At 33.8% G+C, this 19,035-nt stretch overlaps 1 protein-coding gene across 1 annotated transcript; it reads right to left on the bottom strand.

The window, feature by feature from the left end:
• Window positions 1-9,951: 9,951 nt before the first annotated feature.
• On the bottom strand, window positions 9,952-18,320 carry LOC145031801 (uncharacterized). Its single transcript, XM_078980432.1, has 12 exons — window positions 18,257-18,320; window positions 18,037-18,166; window positions 17,880-17,942; window positions 17,726-17,788; window positions 17,554-17,631; window positions 17,398-17,445; window positions 16,823-16,897; window positions 16,603-16,713; window positions 12,390-12,890; window positions 11,800-11,931; window positions 11,023-11,507; window positions 9,952-10,703 (listed from the first exon to the last, which is right to left on the bottom strand). The coding sequence occupies exons 2-12, from the start codon at window positions 18,164-18,166 to the stop codon at window positions 10,053-10,055; spliced, it is 2,337 nt and encodes a 778-aa protein (XP_078836558.1). The 5' UTR covers window positions 18,257-18,320; the 3' UTR covers window positions 9,952-10,052.
• Window positions 18,321-19,035: the final 715 nt, after the last annotated feature.

The following is a 19,035-nucleotide window of genomic DNA, read 5'->3' as shown; positions in this document are numbered from 1 at the left end:
AGTGGTGATAAACTTTTTCTATTAGATAAGTTATTGAACATTAAAATCAACGATAAATTCTATATAAAAAAAAATTCACTCAGTCTATCTATTTATGGACTTTAAATCCACCACCACATGCCTTCGTATCGAACGAATGTCTGTTACAGAAATTAGCATATTTTAATTATTTTTATCCTTATTTCTTTAATTCTAGTGAATAGCATATTCTAAGGAAAAATATCAGAAAATTAGAGATCTATGAGAAAATCGGTAGTGATTCCATACTCTCAAGTTCAAAACATAAAAAAGAAAAACATAGAGACGTAGAGTTCTTATTGTTGTGAACCACCACCTCCTCCTATTCCATTGTTGTGAACCACCATTGAAGTACAATGTTTTAAAAATAAGAAAAAAAAAATTAAAAGTAAATAAGAACTCTACGTCTCTACGTCATAAAAATAACATAAAAAAATTAAAAGTAAACACCGTCTCCTCCTATTCCATTGTTGTGAACCACCTTTGATGGAACCCTAGAATCACTTGGCTGATTGATTTCATTTGTTCCAATCACAATTTTTCCATTTTCAAATAGTGAAAATGATTGCAATTTGGTCAAGAATTTTTTTTTGAAGAAGTAAGACACATGTAGGGCGGTGGTAGTAGTGGCTTTAGGGCGACGATAATCGTGGGTTCAAGGCAGTGACGGTCCTGTGGTGGTGGATTGAGGTCCTGTGTTTTACGTTTTTGACATTTTGTTTCAGAGAGAGAGAGAGAGAGATCGTGTTTTCTAAGTTTTTTTTTTTCTTGATTAAAGTTGTTGATTTTGGATCTTCCATTAAATTGAAAATTTTTTGGATCCTATCCAAAAATTTTCGCAAACCATAAGGATCAATTTTACAGTTTTGTCTAATATAAATCACTTTTTATCATAAAATATGGTTTTTTGTCGCATCCAAAAAGTGGTGCGTATTTTTTTTAAAATTTAATTTAAAAATAAAATTTCATTTTTAATAAGAAAAAGATTAAACTGTTAAATTTGGTACTTATGGTTAGTCAAAAAAATATGGATGAAGTCCAAAAAGTTTCTGATTTATACCATTGGTCCAAAATTGAATCTTTTTTTGTGGTTTTGATCCCTAATAAAATTAAAATAACTTGAAAAGACTATTATGCCCTTCTTATTTTCTTTTTACATTTTTTAAATATATTTTAATATTTTTAAAAAAAATCACCCCTACATTCGGTTTGGAAGGATCACTTTCCCTCGTAACTTTCCTTCCGATTTGGAAGGATTTGACAAGAAAGAACAAAATGTTTAACTTTCCTTTCATTTCTCTCCAACTCGGGAGACAAAAGATAAATTTATTTTCCTTTATTTATTCTCCTTATTTTCTTTTCTTTTCTCTTCTTTTCTTCGCTACAATTCGAGAGCGGGGTGTTTATGTTAGACAGTGATCATAACAACAAAAGAAATTCAATATTAGATCAGTGGTACAAGCTGAAAAGATTTTGAACTCCATCCATAGTTTTCTGCTAACCATAGGGACCAAATTTGTATTTTAGTCTAAAAAAACATAAATTTTAATTACTTCAAAATAACAAAAAACATTACATTGCATTACTTAAAATTAAAAAAAAAAATAACATGACATTAAAAAAAATCTTACAAACTTAAATAACACATCAAACGATTAAAATAACTTTAAAAATAGAAATAAAATAACTAAAACAAACCACATAAAATTGTTCCCCGAGAACTCGTCTTCGAAATCATTCGAGGGATCTAAATTAAGGTTAATATGTTAAATCATGTAAATGTGTTCCACGGAGTCCATATGAAGATATAAAAATTTGGTTTTGGTTATGATTTAATTTATTGGTAAAAAAATTTAAACGTAAATGTTTTGATAGTTCAACTGTCAATAATACCATCCACCAATCACCAAATGTAACCAAAAGAGGGAGAGGTGTGGCCAAACCAAACCCAATACCACATAGGAGGACGGTGTTTCCCTGCCTATGTGGCAAAAGGTGTGGTCTCTACCGCACCACTCCTGCAAGTCTTATATGGTTGGGTGATGTCAAATTTGCCACAACCTGTATAGACGTCACATCAGATTTGTCACACTACAATAAAAACTTGTTATTTACATAGTATGAGTTGTCACACTTGTCATGCTATTTTAGGGATGTCAAAAAGTTCCGTGGGGGCCTCGTCTCGTATGGGGGCATTTGTTGAAAAAAACCAGGGGCGGGGGCGGGGGTGGGGGCAAGGTTAACCCTTGTTTTGATTTCGAGAGCGGGGGCGGGGGTCGGTAGTCCCGTCCCGAAACCCCCATGGGGGCCCTGTTAATAAATTATATAAATTAATATATATCAATTATATAAATATAATAAACAATAAAATGATTTTTACGTACAAAAATATCTATTTGTTATCCAAAAAATTATCTTATAAATATCTATTTGTTATCCAAAAAATTGTTTCTTTTAGCCCAAACAATAATTTTTTTAGCCCAAATAAGGTAGCCCAAAATCAATCGGGGGTGGGGGCGGGGGTCAGAAGGGGAATTCGGGGGTAGGGGCAGGGGAACGAGAAAATTTTGGGGGCGGAGGCGGGGGATGCAATTCCCGTCCCGTTTGCCCCCGTTGACATCCTTATGCTATTTTTCTTTATATATATATATATATATATATATATATATATATATATATATATATATCACTGTTGTAAAAATCTCGACTAGGTCCCGATTAATCTCCGATTAATCCCTAGGCGCTACTCAACCGATTAGAGGGTGCTTGGCGATTAATCCTTGTATTCATAATGATTGAAACATTATAAAACAATGAAATTTTAACATTTTGAAGAAGTTTTATCTCAATGGAAATTAGTTGAGGCATGATTAGTGTTGTATTAATCATATTAACCTATTTTGTTATCATATTAGTGGTATTTACGAACTTTGATATGATATTAGTCATATTTATTTTTTTAAAATTCAACAAATTATCAATTAATAGTACCCGATTAATCCCCCGATTAATCTCCGCCTAGCCGATTAATCCCTTGACCCCGGTCCACCGACTAGCTAACGTCGAACGTTTTTTGCAACCTTGATATATATATATATATATATATATATATATATATATATATATATATATATATATATATATATATATATATATATATATATATATAGTTCAAATGAGAACCATAAAAGATTAAGAACCCTAAGAACCATTTATTCTTAACTTATAATTAAGATCATTTTTGTATTTTCTAATATTTTGATTTTTTTAAAGTTTTTTATAAATGAAAAAATAACTGTATGGGCATAATGGTCTTTGTGTAAAATTCATTCCATAACTTTTGATCAGATAACATTCTTTCATAATTACCCATGAACAAAAAACCCTCTCATCTCCTTCAACCACCTTTGATGAACACCACCATAACCACCACCGCCGGCGGTGACCTCACCACTACCACCATCGTCGGCATCGGATTTAAGATCTGGAAACCGTTGTTACCTCCTCTCCGTTGCATCTCCGGTGTACCGTCTCCATCTCTTACCACTAGTAAATTACCATCATTAGATGTATAAGCTCCGATCGATTTCGGATCTGTGATTTCTGACTCAAATCTACAATATTTGCCTCTAGATCTACCATTTTCAACTGCATATCTATGAAGTTTAGGTGAGGATCCACCACAACCATCTCCTTTCTGATCTACTTCTTCTTCACCTTCTTTCAGATATGTGGTTCATACTTCGTCGTTTGTTTTGTGATCAGATCCGAAGAGAAAATATGAAAACTTGTCTTATATTGGTCGCTGGTGGTGGTTCCACCATCGTCTTATCTGTGGACAACATCACCTCTACTTACTCCTCTGGCGATTTCATATCATTCATCGACATAAATCATCACCACCTTCTCTGATCTCTAGTGAACAAATATGTATCATATCTAACTAGATCTACATCAAATATCACGAAATCTACATATGATATGGATCTTAAAACCACCACCACAAATCAGCCATCAATCTAGAAATCACTACTAAAAACAACTATTGATGTTGTCGGGGAAATGAATCGACCAAAGTTACATGCTTTACCATCACTAGATGTGGATTTGAAGCTGACTACCAACAAAAACCCGATATGTTTTGAACTTGTTATAGATGAAAGTCCTGAATTCTTTTATTAAATTATAAATGAAAGTGTCTATTAAAACTGTGAATTTGTATGATGCATAGTGGATTTTTGATGAAATGTTTCAACAATACTGTGAATGAGAGTCTAAAACTATCTTATTAAACTGAAAATAAGAGTCCTAAATTTTTTTATTAAGCTGTGAATTTTTTGGTGTATACATCTGTGACCAGGCAATTTCAAATAGATCCCCATTTATGTTTTCGGTATGTTTTTCTAAAAAAAGAATGTCTTATCTAGAACAAGCATCTATCAATTCTTAGTACTTCTCTTTGAAGTCCAAATCATTGAGTATGTATCTCTGTATATATTAGTTTTGTCTTTTAATTTCTATATATTTTTTTAAAAGACAATTATTGTAGTTAATGTTTGTTCATGTTTGTTTTGTTTTATGCATGAGAATTTGAATTCCTTGAAGTAATTTAGATTTTTTTATTGAAAGAAAGATTGAGAAGATTGTGTATCTATATGCTTACCGTTTAATGAAAATTTCTGAAAAAAGGGTCTGCAATTAAGATTCCATACTTAAAGGGATGGTTCATAAGCTTTTACAATGTTTGTTTTATTTTTTTGGAAAATGATGAGTATGCTATGTACAAGTCAAGTTAGGTCACAACCTTATAGTGGTAGTTAGTTTGTTGTTTCTTTTCTAATTTGATTCTTAAATATCATTGACTTGGATCTTTTATTCCATTTTTAATACATATAGAAAAAAAATGTTTTTATTTTTGGTTCTTTTTGGTTTTATTAATTGTTGGTGTGGATTATGTGCTAATAATTTATAGATTTCTATAGGAGTTTTCGTTTGTGATTAAAGACATACATTTATGTCTTTTTAGCTTTATCATAGTCAAAATGTCATTATGGTAAAGTTTTTTCAGTTAGAATTTTGAGTTGTAGAAAATGTCATGATATTGTAATTCAACTTTTTTTATTTGAACTTTTCCCCCACTTAATATGCTATAGTGGGATATCTATGCAATCAACTCAAGGAGGCCTAATTCAAATACTATTTAATAATATATACAAGCAACCCAATTATACCTCAAATGAATTTGAGATTATTGTTTTTCCATGACAATGAATATTGACTTAGCTATATACTACAATAAATAACATACTTATATTACTGCTACTTGTTACATGTGACTCGAGAATTTGGATCGTGTTCATGGAGAATTTGGAGCACTTAGAACTCAATGGAGCACTTGGGGTTCATGAAGCATGTTACAAAGGAATGGATCATCTGAGAAAGGAATGGATAGTCTGACAAAGGAACGGATCAAGTGCGAAAGGAACAAATCGTATAGAAGGGGGTTTGGAACGACTGGAAGAGGTTTGGAGCACTTAGGAGAGACATGGAGCAACAAGGGAACCTTGTTGCGCCATATGATAAAGGGATGGGCCAAGAATGATACTCTTCCACCTTGGTACTCCTCTTGCGCCATGGGGTACCTCTCTTGCGCCATGACGTACTCCTCTTGCACCATGCATGGCCTTGTTGCGCCATGCATGTTATTGTTGCGCCATGGTAATGTTATTGCTAAAATCCTTATGTTCTTGTGCCACACATTAAGTATCTTGTGCCATCTATATTCCTTCTTGTGCCATGGAGTTGTTGTTGCGCCATCTGGTTATGTTGTTGCGCCATTGAAGCTGCTGTTGCACCATGATGGTGCATGTTGGACCATCTTGGTCCTTGATGATCCAAGTATGCTATGAAATCATATATGACGCTCAAGATCATTCAACGATGCTCATAAGTTAGTATTGCTCAAGGATTACACCATGTTGTGCCACTTTGATGCGCCACTTGTACATAATCATGCCCCACTATGGCACAAGGTGCTCCATCATGTGTGTTGCTGATGCTCATGAGTGTATGAAATGGAAGAATGTTCCAGAAGATGTTGCATGACGGATTATGATTGGTTAACACCTTTCATGGGCTTATGGGCTAATGGTCTTGGCCCATTAGGGTTTTAGGTTTGATCCTTCAAGTATAAATAGGGATGCATGCAGAGTTATTTGTCTTGTATCTTGTATCCTTAGTGAGTAGGATGAATATCTGGTTAATTGTACTTGTAACCTCTGTTTGAGAACTCTGAAATAAAAAAAATACTCCCCTCCTTCCCATGGACATAGGCCACCTTGACCGAACCACGTAAATATTGTGCCTTTGTGTGCTTATAGTTTTTCTTGTTATTCGCATTACTGTTGGGTTTTGAGCATTCTAACACTCCTATGGTGTACATGCAACCCTAAATACCTTGGATCTATGTTTTCTTTAATATACATTCAAATACTAATATTCCAAGGTATTACCCTATCTAGCATACAATCATAGATACTTGGGTAATAATATAGATAAAATACATACCTCTTGTAGTGTAGCTTGACTCCATGGGGCTTGAGTGCCTAGTGCCTCAAATGTGACACCTCAAATGACTCACACAACATCAAATGCTCTTGGAATAACTTAGAGAGAAATCCACACTTCCTAAAATCGGGTAGCCCTTCTTTTTCACACACTAGTGGCTGATTTTGGTGAATAATATGATGCTTATATAATGTGCTACAATTAGGGTTACACCATGTAAACCCTAATTATCATGACCTTTCATTTCCATGACCCATGGATTATGTAACCTCTATGGAGCATCCTATGGGTTTAACCCAACTTGATTATAAATGGAGCTTTGGCCCACTATATAAGTTATGGATGATTTACACAATCAATCCATATATTTAATTAGTGTTCTTTTGATCACATAATTAATTCTAAATTAATTCTTGATCAATACTAATTAAATATTATTATTCTTATTATTAATATATTAGAACTTATAATATATTAATAACCATAAGTGTCTTATTTCTCTCATTTAGTCTATCCAAGTGCATGATGCCATGCAACCCAAGTGGACCATGCTGGGTCGGGTCAAGTACATACCAAATATAGTTATGGACTTAGACATTATGTTGTTGCGCTATCTGGTGATGTTGTTGCACCATGATGGCGCATGTTGGACCATCTTGGTCCTTGATGATCCAAGTATGCTATGAAGTCCTCTATGATGCTCAAGATCTTTCAAGGATGCTCATAAGTTGGTATTGCTCAAGGATCACACCAAGTTGTGCCACCATGATGGTTGTTGGGCCATTAGTGTTCTTGATGCGCCACTTGTATATTATGATGCTCTACTATGGTAGAAGGTGCTCCATCATGTGTGTTGCTGGTGCTCATGAGTGTATGACATGGAAGAATGTTCCAGAAGATGTTGCATAGCGGATTATGATTGGTTGACACCTTTCATGGGCTTATGGGCTAATGAGCTTGGCGCATTAGGGTTTTAGGTCTGATCACTCAAGTATAAATAGGGATGCATGCAGAGTCATTTGTCTTGTATCTTGTATCCTTAGTGAATATGACGAATCTCTGGTTAATTGTACTTGTAACCTCTGTTTGAGAACTCTGAAATAAAGAATACTCCCTTCCTTCCCATGGATGTAGGCCACCTTGACCGAACCACGTAAATATTGTACCTTTGTGTGCTTACAGTTTTGCTTGTTATCCGCATTACTTCCTAACAAGGGTCATCAAAACTTGGCAAGTGGCATCAAACTTGTTCTGAGTCTTGACAAGTATCGTCTGTTTACCCTAACACTATTTATTTACACAAAAATCACATGTTAAAAACTATATGATACAAGTGGGTTTCTTGACTAAATGAAATTTTACATTTTTAATCATTGATCTTCTTTCTTTGCTTAATAATCTACCCCAAAAATCTATTTTATGTATTGTTTTTTTTGGAATTTCCATAATCCCCATCGAGTTTTGTGATTGGTGATTTGGTTCATTGAAATAAATTATAAATATTTTCCCACTTTTTGTCCACATTTTAATTATTTTTATTAATTTTGTCCAAATTGCTAAAACATCTTTCCAACTACATTTTTAAATAAAACAATAATGTATTTTTAATTTTAATCAGAAACAATGTATTTTTTTAGTTTTTTTTTTCTCAGAAACATTAATATAATTATATTTTTAAAGCAAAAGAAAACACATTTTCCATTTTAACTTAAAAGAATAACCTATTTTAATTTATATATCAAAATATTACCAAATACCTTTTATAAACGATCATTTGTTTTTTTTTTTTTTTTTTTTAAAACTTGAAATATTTTTGGATCATAGGTGTACTTGCTTCTAGTTTTACTTTGGCTAATAACTTTAGTTTTTAGCTTTATGATTAAGAAAACCTTTGGCTCCACCTTAAATAAAAAGAACTATATATTTCAAAGTATTATGTGAAATCAATGAAGAAACAACCATATGATTTTATTATTCTAGATTTATCTGTTTTGATGTGAATAGTAAGGAAACACCACAAGATCTTGTCGTTCTCACTGGAGGTGAAGTGGGTTCTTGATGTTTCATAATTGATGACTTGGTATTTTAAATAGAGATGACAAAATTGGCAGGAATTATTAACAAATACATGAAATAACAATATGCTTTTATTTATTTGTTTATCATAGCACCCTTCTTTTATTTTCTTGATTTTTCATCATTGTACTTCGAAAATGTACCAATTTATAGGTTTATAGCAATGTCAATCAAATACCAAACAGTTTTCCCTGTTAAAATTAGATATATTTTTGGAAATACAATGTCTAATAAAAAAATAAATGAAAATACAATGCCATAACTTAGTAATGTTTTTAAAGTACAACATCTTAAATGCCTATTTGAGAAGTTTTGATTTTTTTACAGAAGTTGCAACCTTACTATAGGTTTTAGAAAAGAGTTCAAGAATTCTAATATTTTGGCTACATGTGATGGCCAATCACTTCTCTTTAAAGTTTTATCATACTTGAAAAGAATTTGAATAGCTTTGCAATGGTTTTGGAGTTTTTGAAGGTTAAGGGTATTTTGGTCATAAATAAAACTACATGAAAAATGAATTCAAAATATTTATAAAATTTCTCAAAATTTGGATTTATGTGAATAAAATGATATTAGAACTGGAATTTTTTTTAAAGGCCCAAAAGATAGAAGAATTCGGTTTGAAATTATAACGTTATAATAGCAATGTACTTTATTATTATGATTTTTAGAAATGGAACTTTTTTAAGTGGGATAATCTGGTATGCAAGTCGATTTGTTCTTTTGGAACTTTTAAGATTAAAGAGACATTTGGGTCACCTCGCACAACATTTTTAGTGTTGTTATCTTTTCATGAGCATGCAAGTTGATTTGTTCATTGTTTTTTAAAGACGTTTTGTCTCTTGGAAACTGTTCTATGGTTTTACTTTTGAATGGTTTACTCAAGAGTATTTTCAAGTATTAGAAGTAGTTAATGCTTTTGCAGTCAAAGCTTTGTTTCATGCTCTAAAGGTTTGTGTCTGCATTATGTTCTATCAGATTCTTAGCTTGAAATTGTTACATCTGCTTGAGCATACTAAGTATCATATTTTGGTGAGTTTTTTGTGTCCATAAAAGTTGTAATAAAATCATCAAGGATCATGATAAGTTGTTTGTATTCAATCGTTTACTATAATTGATTAATAATTATGACTTTTTTACTATAAAAATTTATTTATTTTTATAACCGTGATTTCTACGGGCTATAACCTACTAATAATATATGTACTAATACTAAGAGTTCAATTTCCCCAACCATCCTTTAGATTCACAACATTATTTAATATTGACTATATATAAATAATACAATGTAACAATATTTATATACATGTTTCGTCTTATGGAATCAAACAAAATAATTATAACACTTACATAATTATATTACAAATAAAATTATTACACTTACGAAAATTTCAAAAAGGCATTGGAATTGCAAAACGTTGATGATTTTCATAAAGAACACGTTTCTTGGGCCGAAAGAGGTACTTGGAACCGTATGTCGCAAGTATTATGTCTTTTAAGAGAGGATATTGCAGCGTAGCGAATAGGAAGACTGGCATGGTAGCAAACATGGCGACAAGAATCGGTATCCATTTCAGATCTTTATGGTATAACACAAACAAGCTGAGACTGAACGCAACCATCATGGTTGTTATCGACAAGAAAAGTGTTGCTAAACCCAACGTCAACTTTTTAGGCAATGATTCATAGAAATCACGTTCACCATAACGAGATGTAAGGATAGATAAGAACATGATTATAGAAGCTGATGATGAGAATAAAGATATGGCATCCGCCACTACAAAAAGCTTTAAGCTTACTTCTCGATAAAATATAGGGATACCATCATTCTGATTGTATCCCCCAGGAACCGTAAAAGCTGCAGCAAAAACTATGGTGGCAATAAGAGCAGCAACCACCATACATTGACTAGCTGTTCCTTTCATCCACTCCTCACCTTTTACAACTAGATCTTTGTGTTCCACAGTGAATAACTCGTGTGGTGTTAGGCCATCTTTGTTTCTCTCTTCCCTATAAGAAAAAGGGACCATCCCCTCTACTTCCTACAACATTTATACATTGAGTAGATCAATTTTATTGAGGTGTCAACTATGCATTCCAACCGCGTTAGTAACACATAAATTAGATTTATATAAGAAAGTTTACTCGCAGACTATATATTAACATGTCACACGAAGGTTGTGAACAACAAATTGCATACAAACATTATTTGGTCGGTTGTGTCTAAAATGGTTTTTTACAAGGGTCTCTTAACAATTTATTTTTCAATATTAGATATTCATGGATGAAAATGAAGTAATGTAATGAAAAAAGAAAGACAATTTGCATGAGAACCCTAGAAGGACGACGAGGAATATGTACCTTAAACCATAATAGTTCTCGTTGCATCTCAAAAGCAGCTCCAGAGACATCCTCATGTCGCTTTTTCTTGGCACTCTTCCCAACTAAATGGAGCATATTGTTTTCATTTGCATCTTTGAGAAGAGTTATCTGATTCCTTTTTGAGCCTATTTCGTACAATAGATTGTAGATATCCATATGACGATGTTCGGCAGCAGTGTGAAATATACTTTGATTGGTATCGTTTACTTTCCATATTAGATCAGGATATAGACGGATGAGCTCAATTACAAATCTAGTATTGCCCCTTTCCGCAGCAACAAATGGTATTTGTGAAGAGTACTTTTTCTTTGCATTTCCCGGCAACGTCACAGGCGTCCCTCTAAGTATGACATCAATTTCTTTCTTAGACTTCATCGCAATATTTTGCCACATGATTGTTAGTAATTCCAGTGCTGTACTTCCCTTTTCATAAACTCCCACCTTTGGAAAAATAACCGTAAAAACTGAAATTAACAAGTAAATTAAGAAGTCAGATGAATGATACCAGACATTTACAAGTAAAACATGATGGATAAAGTTGGGCTCTATTCCCTAGACCTAAAGGAATAGTGTAATGACTGGCAAGTTTCTGGCATCACATGGATCTTACATATGAAAAAATGTTAATGCTTGAACATCATGAAAAACATTAGAATGGAAGTGTCTTTGTTCGAACCTTCACATCACATATTGGCTACACTGGTAAACAGATGGATGCATAGCATCGCATATCAACAAAGGAGTAAAGATGCTTACCCCATTTGACGGTGTTCATGATGATATTAGATTTTCTTTTAGAAAATGCATCAGGCTTTTGAGCTAAAACTCCAAGTACATCCGAACTGTTAACAAGTTCTGGGTGATCTTTCACAATCCATAGTGCGACATCTATAAGGGATTTGACAATCACTTTGTGAGGGAACATGCTATGACAGTTAGCGAAATTCAACAATGGAAACAAACACAACAAAGCATAAAGATATTACTTGTAGTGTAAGGATTACTTGTGTATTGGTAGTGAGGTTAAAGCCATATTGCATGGATGGTTATAGTTTAATAGTTTTATATTGATGTAGGTATAGACATGGATTTCACTTTATTCACGATTTGCATCTATAAGAATAAACTAAAAGATACTAACTCTTCTAGGAGCTTATATTTGACTTCATAAAGTTGGCTAACCCGAATATTATACACAAATTAAGTAAAATAAGTAGTTGCAATTGCCCATGTATCACCTAGGTTAGCTAATGTAAGAGCATCCACTACTTATAAAAAACAAGGAGCTAATGATATACAACAAAATAGAATGTGTGTAATTAATAAGTACATTCTAAAATGCTTACCAAACATATCATTCTCGACGCATGTCAAAAGAAGCCAACCACGAGTCTTTGGTGTCCAATAACTTTCATCACGCAGATTATTCGATTCTTGATATAGATACTTCACCACCTCATGATGTCCAAATAAGGCAGCCATATAAAGTGGCATCATATTTTGCCAACCACGGATTGACATCAAGTCCCTGTTCTTTTGCACCATAATCTTAACCATGTTAATTTTTCCGGATGCAGCAACTACACAAAGGGCAGTGTTGGAGCTTTTATCTTGAAGTTCCAGGTCCTTCTTTTGCATGTAATTCACCAAATGTTCCACGAACTCTTCCACCTCATTGGTTCTTTCTGCGGATGCAGCAACATGAAGTGCTGTTTCACCATTTTCAGTGATACTATACCTTACCAACGCTGGCGTTTCATCAAAAATTTCTTTAGCAGCTTTCCAATCACCTTTGATCGATGCTTCATATAGGGGGACACCAAAATGGATGTAATCAATTCTAGGTCCTGCAAAGTAGTTCCAATGCAAAGTTAGACCACATTCAAGCAGGGACAATTGCAGTAAACTTTAAATTGTTACCATAATCAAACATCAATACTAGTGCATACGGCCAATTTGAATCCTTTAATTTTGTTTAACACATTGAAATCAAGCACACTAAGGTTATAGTTTTACGTGTTGGTCTCTCTGAATAAGATCTAACATACTAAAAATGAGACCTTAAAATTGGTTCCATCTTAAAGTAGGCTTTCTATGAAAGAACGATGTATTTCATGAGAAATTTCTAAACGAATGTAGACACGAAGCACCTTCCAAACAACGTAATATGAATTATTATTGTAAGGTCTCTTCTAAAGTTGCTGTATCTATATATTGATAACCAATGCAATGCAAACGACAAAACTGCAAAAATGATCCACGTGGTTGTAAAAATTATATGGTTTTTGTCCAAAATTTTTTGGTAGTGCATTAATGGTCCAATTTTGGATACCTTGTGGTTTTGGTCCTTATAATTGACATTTTTGTATGATTTTGGTCCCTATAAATTGTCATTTTTGTGTGTTTTTGGTCTAAACCCAACCTTAACACCCCGTTCTAGAGTTTAACTTAACAAAAGAAAAGAAAGGAAATTGGTGGAAATAAGAAGCAAATAAAAGAAAATAGTGTTCTCAAATTTCATTAAAGGAAGGAAGTGGGGGGAAATGGAATGATCACTTTCCCTCCTAACTTTTCTTTCGATTTGGCAGGATTTAAAAAGAAAAAAAATGATTAATTTTCCCTCCACTTCTCTTCAACCCGGGACATGAAATGATCACTTTCCCTCCTAACTTTTTTTTTATTTTCTTATCTTACAATTAAAAAAACCCAAAAAAAAAAAAAATCAAACCCATCCCACCTCTATCGTACCCTATCCTCGTCCTCTCCACCTCATTTCTCTCTCTCTCTCTCTCTCTATATATATATATATATATATATATATATATATATATATATATATATATATATATATATATATATATACACACACTCACATCACACCACTACCATCGAAACAATCAATCATCACCACTATCCCTAGCATCTGTCGCCACCCTACCATCTCCTCCATCATCACCTTTTTTCCATCTGAAACCCTACTTTCTGTACCATTGCAACTAATACGGTTTAGAGAAAAAGTTGATTGAAAAAAATTAAAGAGAACGAATCAGAAGACATCGAGGATTTGTTGATAGGCAGTGGTGCTGCTCCACCCAGTTTCTATCTCCCCATTACCACCTTCGTCATCATTAATAGTGATATATAATGACTACGTCTCTCTCTCTCTCTCTCTCTCTCTATATATATATATATATATATATATATATATATATATATCCTATGTATTTATATCTGGTATCTTTACATACAACCGATCTCCCACAAGGAGCCTTAGGTTTTGACCCAGTTTGTTATCCTCTTGTACAAACGATTTCCCACCACCGAAGGCTCCATGTCCGGTAGGTGATTTGATTTAGGTTTAAATTCCCCGTCAACTCTGATGACTCAGTTCGTTTAGCACGTCACGCACTAGGAAATGATTTATGGTTGGTGATTCGATTTGGGTTTGAGCACCCCTTGATTCAATGTGAACACATTTTTATGATGATGGTGATGTGTGGGTGAAATTGGGGTCTCTGGCAGGCGAAGAGAGATGTGAGGGGGGAAATGTGGCTTTTCAAATCTGAGAAGGAGAGGTTTCATCGACTACTCCGTCACCACCACTATCACTTCCTTCCACCTGATGTACAAACTGATCTCTAGTGGCGTTGGCGGATGGCGGTGGCAATTGGGGGTGTTCTTGAACTTGTTTTTATGATTGAGAAAAAAAGAGGTAATAGGGGTGTAGGAGATGAAAAGAACCACCGATGTGTGTGTGTGAGAGAGAGAGAGATAGAGAGAAAAGGCCATTCTTCAATTTTTAATTACTTAAAATCATTAAAAATATATAAAAAAATAAAAAAACAAATATAAAAGGGGGTATAGTTTTCTTTTTAAGTGGACCAAAACCAATAAAAAAATCAAAATTTTGACCACTAATGTACCACCAAAACTATCAAATTTTGCAAACCACAGAGACTATTTTTGCAATTTTGTTAATGCAAACCCTAACAGTTTTTTCATATATCAAACAAGGTATAAGAATTCCGACAAAACCCTCATCATCGCAAAACAATCCTCCGTTGCCCGACGGTTGTCACCAGGGCTAGTCGAAACATATATGAGGTTCGGGGCAAAAAGAAAAAAAGGGCCCGTCAAAAACAAATATAATAAAAATTAAAAAAAATTTACTCTTCAATATAGACGTGTTTAGTTTGTACTAACTCGCAAACTACATATCCCATAAATTTTGGACCCTCTGGAGTCGTGGGCCCTAGGTGGTCGCCCGGGTTGCCCACCGTCTGGACCGCCCTGGTCGTCACACCTCTAACGAGCTACCTTTGCTTCACCGTTTGCTGCTCCTTTTGTTTGATGCTTACGTAGTCTTCTGCCGATGTGCTCTCGAGGCTGGTCAATCTTCTCTAACCGGCGTGCCTCTCATTTGAAATCTCACGACAGTCTCTTCCATGCTCCTCATGCACAAGGGTTTTAATGCAAAGCAAATGCATAATTAAAAGTGAATGGGTTTATATACTAGTATTCGAGACAACATGGTTTGATGCACGGCTCAAAGCTTATGGGTTTAGCTAAAAGAAAGGAGTCAAACTACGATGAGATAGCTCCCACATAGTGCAATATACATCCATTTGTGTGTTGTTATCATTGGTTACTTGTTGTGACAAGAAATTTGTTGTATTGGTGTAAGTTTGGAATTTATTCTTTGTAATCTTGTTGAAGGAAACTCTAATGCTTTAAGCGATCGAGTGGGAGTGAGAAACTTACGTATGAATCATAAAACAAATTAAAAAGGATATAAAAGTCTTTTTAGATGGATAAGGAACCAACCATGATATAAATTGAAACAAGGACCATCCGAGATTTCGGGAAACCACAGAGACCATTTATGAGGTTTTGTCTAAATTTAATGTTGGGACCAATCACCAATTAACCTCTTTTGTTAACTCCATAAGACCATCACACCTATGCTAAAGAAATTCATGACTTGTTCTTAATTAGTTATATTTTGCTAAGCAATAAAGAATCTTGTGGTTATTGTGGCCCACTAATTAATCTTTCTCCGACACTTTTCTACATGGTGGATAATTTAGAAATCCGGACAATTTAATTAAGCCTAGGGGTAAAACTGGAAAGTTTCTATTTTATTGAGTTTTTGTATTGTAGTATGTAGGATTCCAATCCGTTTAGTATAAATAGGGTAGATGTTTTATGTTTTCAGCTCAAGTTTTGTAAGTTTTTAAGCTTTGATTAGTAAGGTACTTGCAACCTAAGTAAATTCTTAGAAAGTTTTTCTTCCATGTTTCTTTTCCTGCAAAGTTAAGATTTGTCTCATTCCACAAGAATCACGAAAACTGATTCCTGTTAAGCCTTGTTCTTCTTTCACGAATTCTGTTCCTCTTTAGTTTCCTTCCTTGTTTGAGCTACATTCTCATAGAATCAAGTGACTTGATTATGCATAAAGAATCTTGAAGAATCAAGCGATTTGATTCCAACACTTTTTGTTTTATTTTTCAGATCACAACAAAAGCAACAGTTCAGAGGAAAATGGTTAACAAAAGTTACCGTTAAACAGATCTGGTATTGCTTTCTCTTGTGGAGCAAACGAAACTCCAACTACATGTTGTTGTTGTTGGCTTGGTGGATTCTTCACATCGAAGTTGGGTAATGGGAAACCTGTTGTTTTTGTTGTGATTGGAAAAGTAAAAACATCAGACATTGTAATGAAGAGAATTGTGTATGTAGAAATGTATGGGAGAAAGATTAATTAGTAGACAGAAGTTACCTGTAAATGGATGTGGTGTTGATGGATATTGGGGTGGATATTGGGGTACCGGGACATCTCCTGCTCTGTTGTGATCTTTAACAGTAAAAAACAACAAACAATTGTAACGGAAGCGAATTGCGTATGTAGAAAAGTATAGGAGAAATATTAAGGGTTTAGGTCATTTTTGGTCACTTAACTTTTAGTTTTGTGCTCATTTTTAAGTTTTAAATGGTCATCAAACTATTGATTTTGTGCTCATTTAATCACTTAACTTTTTATTTGGTCACTTAACTTTTAGATTTGTGCTCATTTAGTCACCTAACTTTTAAAATTGTGCTTATTTAATCACTAAACTTTTAACACTAAACTTTTGAAAAAATTTAAAAGTTTAGTGACTAAATGAGCACAATTTTAAAAGTTAGGTGACTAAATCTAACCAAACCAAAAGTTAAGTGACTAAATGAGCAGAAAACCAAAAGTTTAATGACCTTTTAAAACTTAAAAAGAGTTAAGTGACCAGATGAACACAAAACCAAAAATTAAGTGATCAAAAATGACCTAAAACCAAATATTAATTAGTGGACAGAAGTTACCCATAAATGGATGTGGTATTGATGGATATTGGGGTACCGGGACATCTACTTTTTTTGTTGTGATTGGGAAAGTAAAAACATTAGGAGATTGTAATGGAAGCAAATTGTGTATGTAGAAAAGTGTGGGAGAATGATTAATTAGTAGACAAAAGTTACCTGTAAATGGATGTGGTATTGATGGATATTGGGGTACTGGATATTGTGGTACCGGAACATCTGCTGCTTTGTTGTGATCTTTAACAGTAAAAAACAACAAGAGATTGTAAGGGAAGCGAATTGCATATATAGAAAAGTATAGGAGAAAGATTAATTAGTGGGTAGAAGTTACCCATAAATGGATGTGGTATTGATGGATATTGAGGTACTGGGACATCTGTTGCTTTGTTGTGATCTTCAAAAGTAAAAAACATGAGATTGTAACGGAAGCGAATTGTGTATGTAGAAAAGTATAGGAGAAAGATTAATTAGTGGACAAAAGTTACCCGTAAATGGATGTGGTATTGATGGATATTGGGGTACTGGGACATCTGCTGCTTTTTTGTGATCTTTAACAGTAGAAAACAACAGGAGATTATAACGGAAGCGAATTTTGTATGTAAAAAAGTGCTGGAGAAAGATTAACTAGTGGATAGAAGTTACCCGTATTAACTGGATATGCAGGTATTGGTAGATCTTGTGGAGCAAACGAAACTCCGGTTGCATGTTGCTGCTGTTGGCTTGTTGGATTCTGCACATTGGAGTTGGGTAATGGGAGACCTTTTTGCGACATCTGCAGAAAAACATCATTAATTAAATATTGATGAATAATGATTAAAAGTTATAACCCTCATACGATTTGGTGAAATTAATCTGACAATACCTCTGCGTCAGCGAGCAATAACAACCTGATAAAAAATTTAAAAAGGCCTTGGGATATGAGATGAGATTATGTGATCAACATGCATGCAGCATGCTATGATTTATATACAATTTCCCTTTGCTTAAGTCAATGTCAACGGTTTCTGTGGTCTAAAAATGAGTTATTTTCCCACTTAATGTCAACATTTAGTTGCCAAAACGGAAGAAGATATACATATAATATTATCACTGGCAAGTTACAATATTCGATTTAATTGCTGACTTTTTTCATATATTATTTATGTCTATCATATATGCTTACTCGGATGAATTTTTAACCTCTTTTGGATGTGGAAAGCATTTTTGTCACGCTTCTAGTCCGTGGACCATTTCACTTATTGCTGTTAAATTCATTGAAATGACCATTCTGCCTCTCTCGCTTCTGCTTCTCATCTCCATCTCCATCTCCATAATTAAGAAAACCATTAATTCAATCCTAGAATTATATATAATATTTTTAAAGTAGTCTTGAGCCTTTGGATCATCTCAACTTTTAATCGTGTCCGTTTAAATTGCCCTATTTTTAACGGAAGGTAACTCCCTGCTATAATTTTGAGATCCAGGTACTTAGTTGGGTAATCAACCACAGAGCAGAGATATAGCGACACAAAAAAGAGAGAGGATGAATTTTGTTTGATCTTGAATTGAAGGAATTAGGGCTTAAGATTTGGTTACGACAACCCATTGTTTTTTCTTTATACAATCAAACAAAAATTCTATATTTGTAATGAGTCGAGATCT

This window comes from Lactuca saligna, chromosome 2 (assembly GCF_052625555.1).
Source record: "Lactuca saligna cultivar CGN05327 chromosome 2, ASM5262555v1, whole genome shotgun sequence".
Lineage (NCBI taxonomy): Eukaryota > Viridiplantae > Streptophyta > Magnoliopsida > Asterales > Asteraceae > Lactuca > Lactuca saligna.
Note: the sequence above shows the minus strand (reverse complement) of the source record. Positions and strands in the feature narration are given on the sequence as shown.